The sequence below is a fragment of the Perca flavescens genome, chromosome 1, assembly GCF_004354835.1.
Source record: "Perca flavescens isolate YP-PL-M2 chromosome 1, PFLA_1.0, whole genome shotgun sequence".
NCBI classification, from domain to species: Eukaryota; Metazoa; Chordata; class Actinopteri; order Perciformes; family Percidae; genus Perca; species Perca flavescens.
This window is the reverse complement of record NC_041331.1, coordinates 10,645,648-10,659,924: the sequence shown is the minus strand read 5'-3', so window position 1 is coordinate 10,659,924 and position 14,277 is coordinate 10,645,648. Positions and strand designations below refer to the sequence as shown.

The following is a 14,277-nucleotide window of genomic DNA, read 5'->3' as shown; positions in this document are numbered from 1 at the left end:
ATCAAGAGCCTGAATTAAGAAAAAAAGGGTATGGGTAACATTATATTCAAGTATTGGGCTTAACCTGTGAAGTCAAGTAAATTCAACACGTGGTTGAAATCAGTTTGGATGTGTTTAGGAAGCAATGACAATTCTAAGTGAATGGAAACCAGGGCCAAAAGGAATGGCCTTGGTGTAGTGAATCACAGAGTTGACATGTCATTTCTTTTCCAGGCATGGGCTCTGTGGTATCCAATCAGTAGTCTGAACCAGTCCGTGCCCTGCTGGTTTCACTTCAGCTCTTGCTGTCCCTTTAAACACTTCCTTCCCCTGTTACCATAAAGCTGCTAAAAGAGCCTCACTGCAAAAGTCACATGCTCCAGCTCCCTTTGTTTCCCCATAGGACGCCTCTACAGTATCTGTCTGTGCATAAAAGGGACAGGGAAGACAGAGCAGGGCATTTAGAAAAGTAATGTATGAAGTGGATCAGAATTACTGTTTGCTTTTCATACTCTGTGTCAGCAGGATTTATATTTTGTTTACACACCTTGTCATTTGCAAAGTGTTAAAACAACCAAATAAAATAAGAAGTTAAAAAAGTTTCCCTAGTGGCTTGTTATGACATGCACACGCTATAAATAAAATACTTAAGTGATAAACTATTTATAAAAGGGTATTAGACAATCCAAAAGGCTTATGGTGGAAAAAGCCTGACTGATTAGATATTTTATACAACTGTTTAATTTTAATCATATTGATGGTAGATTGATAGGTAGAGAAAATCACATAACAAAAATACATTGTAAGAAATGAATGCATGGGAAACATTTAAGTGAATCATAACACAAATGTTAAGAGGTTCTCCAAACATAAAGTGAAAGTGAACGTAAACAGTTTACTCAGTTACAGATGTCAAGGCATGGTAAATACATATTTTGCAAAACAGAATCATATTGTATGTTTGATCCCTCACAACAACAACAAAGTAATGAAGTGTGCTGATGTGACTCCAGGCTCAACACAGAGGTGCAACCCTCTTCAGGCATTACGGTAGTCAAGTCAATAGCCCAGAGAAGAATTCCAGGAATGTGAAAAGCTCCAATTCATATTGAAAGTAGATTAAAATGTACACTTAACACTAAATACCGGTTTTAACTTGAGCAACTAAATACATAGCTACAGGGTCTGATTGATATACTTTGTATCAAGTTGTAAATGTCAGAATATGGCTCCTGCTGTCCTCTCTTCAGTCTTAATAAAGCAGCATGGATTATATATAGACAGCAGTGCTGTCAATGGATTATGCCCATTTTGATTATGTGAAAGACTATACTACCTAACCCTATACTTTGATGGGGTTAATGTCAACTTTTCCAGTGCAATGAACTTTTCCCCAAATAATAAGTTATGCCGACATCTGCCTAGTAACAGCAATTCCTCCTATTGGTGTAACTCCAGTCTCCTCCCGTTTGTGTGTGTGTGTGTGAGTATGTGTGTGTGTGTGCGTGCGTGCATGTCTGTGTTAGAGAAAGTCTTTAAACTTTACTATTTGCACTCCATTCTTAATTCATTCTAAACAGCTTTCTTGTGTTTTTGATTAATATGAACTAGTCATTTTTACTGAGATTATTAAAGCAAACTAACGTGATATTCAACTCAGTTCCTTTCTATCTTTCTCTCTCTTCTTCTCTCTCTCACACACACACACACACACACACACACACACACACACACACACTAAGGTTCCCATTTACAGATGTTGACTCACCAGTCCTCAAGCACAATTTAGACTTCAGACTCCCATTTGATTCAGTCTAAAGGAAGCCACATGGTGAGGTTTATGTTGTTATTTTTACTTTTCATAATCTAACTCAATTAATAATGTATGACATTACAGATATTTTAGCCTACATGTAGAAATGGGTTTAGTAGCCAATAAGATGTTAACCATGATTTTTTGACAGAGCTAGGTAGTATTGCCTGATAGCCTATATCACCTGTTATTTGGCGTATTAATGGAGATAAATAAAGCAGTAGGCTACTGTGTGCTTCAGACTGCACTATTGTCCCATGTGCTCGCCTCATGTTCACCGCAGTTTGTTGAGAGAGCTTCTGCTTTCATTGAGTCTCGGGGAGAGACAGAGAAAGAAGGGGGGCGTAAGCCGTTATCGCCCCCTACCGACGCCAATCTGCCAACCTCCCCGTTCAGCTCTCCTCCACCGGGGACAGACGTCCCCCAGACTCAGCCTCGGACCTCCCACCTTCTCCTCAGAAGCTACAAGGCTATAGGAGTAGGGGGAAGAGGCGGGAATCCTCCCTCTCTCCCTTTCCTTATATATATATATATATATATATATATATATATATATATATATATATATATATATATAGAATCCCTTCCTCGCGCGCTCCCTAGCAGACTGCTTGTCTCTTTGATCGTCCCCCCTCTCTCCTAACAACAGCTGACGTCATTGCGCGCACCCACCCCACCACCTCCTCCTCTTCAGCGCGCGCTTGCCGATAAACTTTGTGAGCGAGGCAGGGGTTTTTGTCTCGAAGGGAGAAGCGTTCTGTGCTTCAGAGGGCTCGCGCACACCGGAGGAGCAACAGCACACAGCAGCAGCAAGAAGAAAGTGATTTAAAATTACCGGACTATAGCCTTCTGTCTGCTGTGGCCTGTTCCTTCAGTAGCCTAATACAGTGATATTTCAACAGGGTGATAGGCTACAAAAATATCGACGCTGATAATAATATTAATACCACAAGTACAGAAGTAACGTTAACGTGAGCCTACTATGGGGGACCAGCTGCTGTGCTGCGAGGTGGACTCCATCCGGAGAGCCTACCAGGACGTCAACCTGCTCAACGACCGAGTTCTGCACACCATGCTGAAGGCAGAGGAAAACTACCTACCATCGCCAAACTACTTTAAGTGTGTTCAGAAAGAAATTGTACCCAAAATGAGGAAAATAGTTGCCACCTGGATGTTAGAGGTGGGTTTTACTTCACTTCAACTTTCAACTTAACGGTGTCTGAGTTCCGCTGCTGACTTGTTGGTAACGTTAACATGTCGCTAGCTTATCTGTTAGCCTATATATATATATATATATATATATATATATATATATATATATATATATAGCATAGCCTACCCTACGCTAAAACATGATGAATTAGTGTTAAGTCTGTTAATTCACTTTGCGTGTTACATAAACGCTCTGAAAAGTCTGTCCTCGTGAGTGCTGGGTGGTCCTTAGGCTATAAGAGGAGATCTAGCCACAGAGTGCACTCAGTTTCCTCCATGAATACATTTTTATTGAATATGTCTTAGCGCACATTTTCCAGAAGGTTATGAAATGTAATCACATGGGGAAAATATTCCAAAATAACAGCAATGTACACGTATGCAGTCTGGCCCGTGCCAGTAGCATATTACGCCATCTTTGTTGTCGTAGCCTAAATGAGAAGGATTTTAATATCATTAAAAATCTATAGCATCAGCAGCAATGACATTAACTGGGTTAAATGTGCCAGAAATGCTTCTATATCATACGACGGGGACATACAGACTGTGACAGCTCGTTGGACTGCTATGAGTTAGTTTAGCTTCACATGAGTCCCTGCTGTCTGTGAGCTCGCTAAGAAAAAAGGACATTTTGTAAAAGTGCGAAAATATTAAATGCATTTTAACAGTCGGATTTGATAGATTGGATGTTTTTTAACATTAACATGAACTTTTGGATTTAATTCTTTGTGGTTTTATATTTTGTATTAATTTCTGAAAGTGTGCATGGGAGAGCCGAGGGGAAGTGTCGCTGCACGTGAATAAGACCAGTCTTCGAAATAAATTTATTTTAAATTCATGCGTTTCACAATTCGACCCATTTTACTCTCATCCGATCAGGCATTCGATGAGGATCATTTACATGACAATTGTACCCACGCTGATAATTTTTAAATATTTATAAATATTTTATGAAAAGATGACGAAGTTGAAATTGCAGAGTGAAACTTGCATCGACGCCACCTTTGTGTCTCAGACAGAACTAACTGCACACTAATTCCTGACTGTTTTCAGTAGGCCATACTGCAAAAGTCTTACTCGGGCCTACTTTATTAAAGTTTGACTTATGATGTTTTCGGTTTAGATGTAAATTGAGTTTGCATTTAATGGCGTGTCAAACAGGATATGTGAATTATATGCACACAATGTTTAATTCCTTTTTGAATATATTTCCGGATAATTGTAGATCTATTGCATGTTGAATATTCAGCTGTGCACAAAATAAGAGCTAGTGGGGGCACGGACTTAACAATGCATGTGAATGGGGCAATTTCCTTCCAGCATCTTCTAAGTGCTTTTCTCACCTCACAGGTCTGCGAGGAACAGAAATGTGAGGAGGAGGTTTTTCCACTTGCTATGAACTATTTGGACAGATTTTTATCAGTGGAGGCCACCAGAAAAACAAGACTCCAGCTGCTGGGAGCTACATGCATGTTTCTAGCATCCAAGATGAAGGAAACGGTGCCCTTAACAGCGGAGAAACTCTGTATCTACACGGACAACTCTGTCCAGCCCGGAGAGCTACTGGTAATTGACTTGTGCAGACATGGATTTTGCATAACGCATACAATACATGAGCAGCATGCACTGCAGACCACATGGCCATAACACAGAGGCTTTGCAGTTCATCTGGTTTGTCATTGTCACCATGGTCAGGAAATATCAATATTGCATAGAAAAGTCATAAATTACTTTTTTTTTTTTTTTTTTTTTTTTGGGTTGAAATAATTTTAAAAAAAGTCGGTGAAGCAGTGTCTCAATGGCTGCCTGTGACTTTCCCATGGTGACTGGAAGGCCCCTCTGATTTCATGAATGGTCTCGATGACTGCCAAGAAAACCCTGATCCACAGAGACACCTAGTGGCTGTTAGACAGAGGGGCAGGCTGTCGGCAATGGCAAACTGAACATGCAGAACAGCCACCCACGTTTCTTTTGTTTGCATTTACTGTATGTGCAGCTGTTTCCATTGCTGTTCCTCCACTAGAATGGAGGCAGCTGGCGTTTGGGATACTTAATAACAGTGTAATCATATTCAGATTTACAGATCCGTTAGGTGAACGCACAATAGACATACATGTAGTAATGTATTGAGGTGACTGTATATACAGTGTAGATAGATAGATAGATAGATAGATAGATAGATATAGATCCAGGGGTTATGTATCTACTATAATTGCATAGGAACTTAATAAAATGAATTGAGTATTTTGACCATGAAAGCTGAAAACCTACAACCTAAATTGCCAGAGGTAGGAGCTGATTCAATGATAAAGTGCTACCATTGCAGGAAGTGTATGTCACAGCAGATATAAAAGTAGGGGCACATCTTCTCTAAGTGGGTCAGTTTGAGTGAATACCTCTGGTCTGCTCCGTCCACAGCAAATGGAGCTGCTGGTTCTCAACAAGCTGAAATGGGATCTGGCTTCAGTCACACCGCACGACTTCATTGAGCACTTCCTGTCCAAGCTGAAGATCTACCCGTCCACCAAGCAGATCCTCAGGAAACACGCGCAAACCTTCGTGGCTCTCTGTGCTACAGGTAGGACACCAACTGCATCTTCTTCTGTCTTCACGTGGGCAGTAAATACACTCGCTAACATTTATCTGCTAAGAGAATTATGAAAAACACTTATTTGTCATGTAGGCATACAGTATACACTGATACTTATTTCTACATTTTCTATATTTCAATATATCTGTTCTGTTTGAGTATGTTGTGATATGACCTGCGTTTTCTCATCTGTATTTTTTTATTATTGTATGTAATATTCCCCTTTTCCTGTGTATTTATTACACTGTATTTACTTTTTATTTATTTTTTTGTAGCAAATGACAATTAACTGCCACAGGTTTTCAGACAGGACTGATTTAGAATTGAGGACTGAGGACTTTTGTGGAGCTAAAATAGTTACTGGTTTTTGCTATCTTTGACCCAGTTTCTGCTTTTGTTTTTCTGATGATTGCAGCCATGTTGTCGTTATTAGTTAATAAATGTTGAAGGTTCAGAGGGGCAGATGCTTTTCTCTGAGAAGATGTAGGCAGGAATCTGTCTACTGTTATTTAAATGTAACAACAATCAACATGGATTAGGGTATAATGAGTGGTTCTATTCGTAGAAATAAAGGAAAGTAGATGCTGTGTAGTTTAAAAATCCTTGTCAAACTGTGCTGTAGATATTCTGTTGTAACATGTGCGTGTGCTATTTTCCACAGATGTCAACTTCATCGCCAGTCCTCCGTCCATGGTGGCGGCGGGCAGCGTGGTGGCGGCCGTCCAAGGTCTCTATCTGAAGAGCCAGGACGCCTCGCTGTCCTCCCAGAACCTCACCAACTTCCTGTCGCAGGTCATTCGCAGTGACCCGGTATGGACGCACACACACACACACGCACACCTTTTTCCAAAAGCCGTATTTAAATGTGGAACAGCCATGCATTGGGTCTTAATGTCAGCAGTGTGCTGGTGCTGACTGGCTGTTGATTGTGTGCTTGCAGGACTGCCTGCGGTCGTGCCAGGAGCAGATCGAGTCCCTGCTGGAGTCCAGCCTGCGGCAGGCGCAGCAGCACGGCAACACCACAGAGAGCAAACACGTGGACGAGGACGTGGACCTGTCCTGCACACCCACAGATGTCCGGGACATCAACATCTGAAACTGGTGCCAGCCGCGCCGCACAATAACCTGATGGTGGAGGGAACGTTGTCGACAGAGGGTGGTGATGGGCGGGCTGGGGAGGGGGGTTCCTCATCTGAACTCAGGGCTCCTCTCCTCCTCCTTCATCCTGGTGGGCTGCTATCATGGCCGACATGTCACTCACATGCCCGCTGTCCGCACCGGCTGCCAAGACGGGACAGAGCTCCCACACCCCGCAACGAAGCCCAAGTGACATTTCCTGCCAGTGTCCCCTCCCTTCCTGGGAAAAGAAATGAACACTACAGAAATGTACAAGAGAGAAAAGACACCAGATACTGATGATTTGCGTGGGCTGGAGTTGAGGCCACAAAACAGACATTATTTTCTAATTCCCTCAAATATTAAACTAGGAATCTTTAAATTACCGCGGACTCAGCTGGCCTACTAAAACATCCCGAAGTGTCATGTACAGTAGGTCCCTGTAGTCTGTGTTCAGGTCTTCATCTGAAATCTGACTTTTGTTAGAGAAGAAGCTATTTTGTTTTCATTTCTCTATTGTTATATCTAATGTTTTAGACTTTCTGTCCAAGCTCCCATGTTTGTCTCGTTGCAGTGCAAACATTCATATATCCCTGCTTGCTTATGTTTAGTCACTTTATCATATATCATTTTAGACCTCTTTATCAATTAGTCTTATACCTCTTTTCTTCTAAGCTTTTTTTTTTTTTTTTTTTTTTTTTTTTTTTAAACCAAGTGAGACGCTCTGTTATGACCCTAGTGACTATGGACTGTTGATGTTAAGGCTTGGGCATACAGTATGTGATTCTTTGTCCATTTCAGCTTGCTGTCATTTGATAAGATCAAATCATTGCACCACCAAGCAGAGCAATCGGCAGTCTGTTATGTATCTTTTCTCTGTGTAGTTATACCTAAACCATTCCAACTTTGTTTTAAAGAGAAAAAAAAAAAAAAAAAAAAGCACTTTTGGTCAGCGCTGCTGGTTGTCTTTTATAAAAAAAAAAAAATCACAGTGATTAAGTTTGTTAAACAAGATGTAATTGAACCGGGGCTGAGCAGGAGTGTTTTGGTGATGGAGAGTCAGAGCGGCACCTGCAGACAGTTTGATCTGGATCGGATTCCTCTAATGGGACGAAAGAATAGACCATTATGGCAGAAATACTTTTTCAAAACACGACTGAATGCTGCTTGAAACTGTCATGAGTCTCACAGAGCCAATGGCTTTCTGTAGCTGCCTTCTAAGTCTCAGATTTGAGTTTTAGTTCAACAGATGTTTCATACAGACAAAGCTGCTCTTCCATTCAAAGACATTGTTTCAGTGTGCCGAGCCAGAAGCTAGAAAATAAGTATTATTTTTAGAGTTAAAATAATACTTTATTTTTTATATAGTAAAACATATTATTTATTCTTTTATTTTTAGCTCTCATTTTCTAGTTTGCGAATTAACCCGTGGCTCCACCTGCTGTTGAATCTATTTCTGCCTGCAGAGCAGCGCTGTTGTCCAGAAATATCTGTAAAAACTAAAACTCCACTCCTGCCTTGAAATCGCCAGGACAGCATCTCCTCTGTCATCGCGCCTCAGTTCAAACACTGCTCATGGATTCTGGGAAGGGGGATGAAGCTAAAAGAAATGTGTTGAGACTATGATTTTGCACAGACCTAAAAGACATGGCTGCGTTTCTTGGGGACTTGCCGGGAAAACAAATTGTGGAGAGCAAAGCCGGCAAGCGTACCAAAGGATGAAAAGGCAGCAACAGTGGCAAAAAAAAGGGTGAAGGCTTAACGCTGTAGAATATAAGTCACGGTTCCTACACGGGAGGGCAGACTTGTCATGACCAGGTTGATGTACGCTTTATATATGACGATGGACAGATTAGTACGAAAAGGAGGCCTCTCTCCAAATCCAATTCTGGGAAAAGTATTGATTTCTGACTATGTCAACTGTGTAGGAACCCTGTACGTTAGGTTTCTGATTGTACATTAATGATAGAGAGTAGGAGAGAAACACTCCTTGTATTCCGCTGCTATAGAAAATTAATCCCAGCTACGTGTTTAAAAACAAAACAAAAGCAAAACAGATGACAAAAACGTAATGGATTAAAAATGATGCTTTTCTCCTGTTGTTTGCTGCTACATTTTTGGTGTTTTTTTTTATACATATAAATGTCAATATACTGCCATTATAGGTTTGAATTTTCTCATAGAAAATTGTTTTATTGACATCCTTGTTTGTTTTTATGTAGATTCTATGTGATCCGTTTTTTTTTTTTTGTAATTACGTAACATGATTTTCCAAACTATTCCAAAAAAAAACACAAGGAAGAATGAGACAATGTATAGAAATGCTTTGATCCACAATACCTCATGTGACAGTCAAGATCTATCTCAAATTTGTAGGCTTTTTATTTGTTTAGTTCTTATTCTATTGTACTTGTTGGTTCAGTGCCTACTAGCTCTGATCAACCTGCTTAAGATAAAGCATCCGCAATGGAAACTAGCGAGTCCAGGGCATGCTTTGATACTGGTGCCATAACAGAAAGTGGGATATGTATAACTCTGTTGAGTGTTTAGCTGTCTCGGTGAAAGAGACTTTATCCCCCCTTTAGGCCCATAGTGGCCTTTTTTCCTTTCCCCTTTTTATATTTATAAAAGGAAAAAAAGCTTTTTGCTCCCATTTTCAAACTGTCAGTGAGTTGATTTGAGTTTGTAAATAGATCAGTGTCGTGCTCGGTAAGCCATAGACTGTTTTTTGTTACAGATCATTCCACACAGTTGTGTCTACTTCATGCCAATTGTCTGCAACTTGTCGCCTACACAATAAAAACATGAATTAGATGGAGTCTGAAAACCTTGCTGTCTGTTCTTGTCCACAGAGACGATATTGAGCATATAGATGTATAGTTATACTTAACGTATACCTTAATTTTTGCAATAATGACTTTCGATGGCTACATTCTAGCATCTACCACCTATGGTGGCCTTCAGGTAATGTTAAAAAAAGCCAGTGTTTGGTTTGTCTGTTCTAGAAACCGACTTGGTGGAAGAGGATCCGCTCCCTATGTCAGTTAAACACACTGCTCCACAAGTATAAAGTGCATTTGTTGGGGACTATTTTCAGCTGCAGATTAATACTCATTTTGTCCTGTAGTAAGATGTTTCAGCAGTAGGAGGGTGTGCATTGGACTGACACAAAGCAAAAAGCAGAGAGTAATGAGGCAACATGGCAGGAACTAGTTACAACCAACTGTGGCTGCAGCTTATCCTGGGTTTTGTGAAAGTTCTACTTGAGTACACTAACAAAGTATTGTATTAGTATTTGTATACAAAAAAAATCATTAATTTACAATAAGAGAATACGTTACCAATGCATTGTTGCAATGTGAGGTAACGGTAACCTAGCCTCCTTTGGATGTACCGTGAGATAAACCAGGTATCACTGTCACTGTGTCACGAGCCAAAGCATGAGCAAGAGTTTGTTGTAGCAACCAACATAATAATAATAATAACTTAGATTTATATAGTGCCTTTTTAATGAAACCCAAAAATATTTTTTCTAAACTTAACCAAGTAGTTTTATTTGCTGTGAGGATGGAAAACGCTCCTCTGGGTCGTATCAGAGGACATTCTTATCGGTGTTGGATTATGGTGACATCATTTATATGCATTCTACTTCATTTTTAATGAAAAAATTGGATGTACTATACCACTCAGCCTTGCGTTTCATTACAGGTGCAGCAGCTAGAACTCACCACTGCATTCTGTATGAAACTACAATGGTCCTCCCTTTCCCTCAGAAGGAAATTCCATTTATTGATTTTCATTGCTAAAGCACTAATGGGTAAATTACCCCTCTACATTTCAAATTTGCTTACTTACCATAATAGTGTTTACAGAATAAGGTCATAAAAAAACCCACTATTAAGTACTTCATCAACAAGAACAGAACTTGGTAAAACAACTTTCTCATCATATGCACCAAATGTCTGGAATGAACTCCAAAACACCTTAAATCTAGAATCACTTCCACCTTTTCAATACTTCAAAAATCTTTTAAAGTCAACTCTGACTGAACAGTGTAATTGCTTTTAACTGGGTGCCCTTTAAGTTAAGTATGTCTGCATTAGCTTAAGTTAAGTGTAGTGTGTGTTCTAGTATGTATAGTGTATGTATAGAGATTTGTGTTGTAGTATGTAACCATTGTCCTGTCTTTTATGTATTTTGAAACTTATTGCTGCCTGTCTTGGCCAGGACTCCCTGGAACAAGAGTTAATGTAACTCAGTGGGACTTTTCCTGGTTAAATAAAGGTTAAATAAAAAATAAATATAAAAGAGGTTAGGAATAAACAACCTATGTGGGCATATGGTTTGGAGGACTTATTGGATTATGTGATAGTAAAAATAATCGTTACTTGCAGAACATAGAAGTAAAATTAAAATCGTCTGATGTATAAGTTGTAAAACAGCTGCAGTCAGAAAAGAAAGAATCCCACATTTGGTGGCAATTTCTTTTTCTGGGGCTGCTGTCGTGATTTTAAGACAGAAAGTCAGGGGTAAAGTTGTTCATTTCTAACCTATTTTACTTTGTGTATCACCCATCTGTTCCCTCTGCCAATGACGAGGGACGAGAAAGAAAGTGCTGTGTTGACTTTTGAGCAGCACTGTCATGTTCCTTTTTTTTTCTCCATTTCCGACATAAATCATGTTGAGAATGGACTTCCTTAAGTTGTGAGAAGACACAGGTTGTTATGTTTATTGCAAGCAGATACTTAATAGCATGGCCACATGCGTGTGAAAATGCATATCGATGCATGTTTTGGCTTTCCATCTTCTAGAAACATTTAGGAAACAATCAAAAACCACAGTTCCACTCAGTTTAATTCATCCGTCATGTATGTCCTGATGTGGCTGTTCATTTGCTGCTGTGCACTAATGATATGTAAAGCTACAGTTGATACTAAATCACTTGGATTTTAGTGAGAAGGAGCAGTTATCTTATTGTAAAACAATAATTGACAATTACATTTGCAGTCAGCTAACGTTAGCTTAGGTTTACGCCATATCGATTTTGCTAGACATTTTCTTCACTTTTTGTCAGGAGGTTGTTTTGAAACATTGAATGGACTAAATCTATTTTATTACATGTTTAACAAAGCTTGATTTTGGAGAACGGGTCAGGAAATGCATACTATTAATGTGACAGGTTTAAGCACTGCAGAGAGTAGAGAAGTATATTATTACTAGGGGTGTCCTTATTCTCCAAATCCACGATTCAATTACATTTTCAAACAGCGACGGCAATGTCACAATAATAGCCACTAGATGGCAAAAGGGTACTTTGCAGCAACAGTTTGTGTTTCTCAGAGTTTACGAGGTGCAATTGAATGCACCCTTAGTTTACAGATGTGCACATGAATACACTATTTTCTTATTTTTTTTATTTATTATTTATTTACCTAATCATTCAGGGAAGGTTCACTGAGAGGCAACCTCTCTTTTGCAGGAACACCCTGATCACATTCACACAGTCACACACATTCATACCTGGAAGCTGCCCAGTACAACCACAGTCTGATCTGCTGGCCACTGAGCAGCTCCACTGGAGTGGTTGGGGTTAAGGGCCTTGCTCAAGGGCACCTCAGTGGTGGTAATGAGCGCTGCTCTTTCACTTTTCCCTCCCTTTTATCCTGTCGGTCTGGGGATTGAACCGACCACATCCTGGTCACAAGCTCGCTTCTTTAACCTTTAGGCTACCACTGAGCCTACTGACACTACTATTGGACTATGTAGTCCAATCGCAGCCCACATGCTTTACCTTCATTATTTGTTTCCATAACTCCCTCACAGGGAAGTTCAAATGTTGCCACACGGTGTCTGAAGGGAAGCAGGTGGATTTTCCAGTTCTGTTGTTTCTCTGTCATCTGTTTGGAAAAGAGCAGCTGCCGGCTACTGCTAAGCTAAGATTACCCTGTGCCTGTGTCTCATTACGCATACTTCTGTCAGTACACTGCTAATGTGCACTGACCACTTACTGCCGTAGTGCCCACTTTCGATGGTTAGTATTGTCCCAAAAGGAACACTTACCGGAAATGACGAGCAGGATGAACGTGACGAACATGACTAATGCAACACATGGCAGCTTATTGGACAAAGGCGTCACATGGGTCTGGCTGCTCCCGAATTTCAAAACCGACCATAATGGTGGCTGGTTCGGAATACAAGCTCGTATTTTACAAAAATAGTTCACTGAAATGTGTTTCTGAAAAGATTTTAAGCAAAAAATAGACCATACAGTTGCTGAATCTGTCTGTCCTCATTTGCATAAAGTAGCCTGGATTCAACTGATTAAAAACTTGCCGAAATCCCTGGTCCCTCCCCTTCCGCTTTGTAGTCAAGATGGCGCCCATTTAGTGCAAGTAAGGTCCATAGTTCCACACATAACTTTTTGACCATTTTTAGGGGATCATCCGGGTACTTTCAGTGCACTAACTTTTTGCGTTATCTACACTATATACTTAAAACTAAGTGTTTCAGAGACAGCCTGTGTCTTTAGCTGCATGCTACCAGCCAGTAAGCTAACGTTACCCTGTGTCTTTAGTTGCATGCTACCAGCCAGTTAGCTAACGATACCCTGTGTCTTTAGCTGCATGCTACCAGCCCATTAGCTAATGATACCCTGCCAGTAAGCTACGCTGTGTTTTTTTCTTCTTCTTTAAACGTGTGCAAGTAATAGAGAGAGAAACAATACTGGGGGAATCGCCGATCCTGCTCTAGATTTCGATAGTATCTAATGTCCTCTGTTCTCTTCAGTCCTTCTCATGTCATCGTCTATTTTTGAGTGTGTTAGCTTGTTTTCTGTTTACTTTTTCACGTGATGGATTTTGGACTCTTCCAGTCGCTTTGGATTTATCTTTATTTGGTTTTCCACTCTCGTTTGGTGTCTTGCTCGTCATCCACACGTAAGACTAGATTTTCTGTTTAAATAAATGATACACCTGAACCTGCTTGTCGTGGTGTCTTGCAGTTTGGAACCAGAAATCCTGTTCCTGCCTCAGCACTCAGCCAGCCCTGACGCAAACATAACTAGTGATATCCAGTCAACTCAGCCTTTGCTTTTTCTTGGCCAGTCAGGTTACGATAACATTAAAACTGCTTCACAAGCCTAAATTAAAGCAACTGAACTGTATTACTCACTGAATTATTCACAAAGAAAATATGGCTGGGTTGATTCACATACTAAACATTGTGCCAAAATATGTACAATAGCGTTGCCTTCAGTGGGCTTAATTGCTAGCTAACCAAAAAAGAAAACCCAAAGACGGCACCTTATCGTGAAACATCACCTTATCGTGGTGGAGAGGTTTGTGTGTCTCTGTGAACCTGAGGGCTGTGTTGTCTGGAGCTGTGTGCTCCTGGTAGGGTCTCCCAAGGCAAAGTGGTGACAAAGAATGGTTCAAAAACCCCAATGAATAAACGAGGTAGAGATGGAGTGACCCTGCCCGGAGGAAGCCCCGGGCCCCCGTCTGGAGCCAGGCCCAGATGGCGGGCTCGTCGGCGAGCGCCTGGTGGCCGGGTTTGCCACGGAGCCCGG

The 14,277-nt window shown here is 40.6% G+C and overlaps 1 protein-coding gene across 1 annotated transcript; it reads left to right on the top strand.

The window, feature by feature from the left end:
• The first annotated feature begins 2,497 nt into the window (after positions 1-2,497).
• ccnd1 (cyclin D1) lies at positions 2,498-9,529 on the top strand. The gene is made up of 5 exons (XM_028574026.1): positions 2,498-2,972; positions 4,355-4,570; positions 5,423-5,582; positions 6,256-6,404; positions 6,535-9,529. The coding sequence occupies exons 1-5, from the start codon at positions 2,775-2,777 to the stop codon at positions 6,688-6,690; spliced, it is 879 nt and encodes a 292-aa protein (XP_028429827.1). The 5' UTR covers positions 2,498-2,774; the 3' UTR covers positions 6,691-9,529.
• Positions 9,530-14,277: the final 4,748 nt, after the last annotated feature.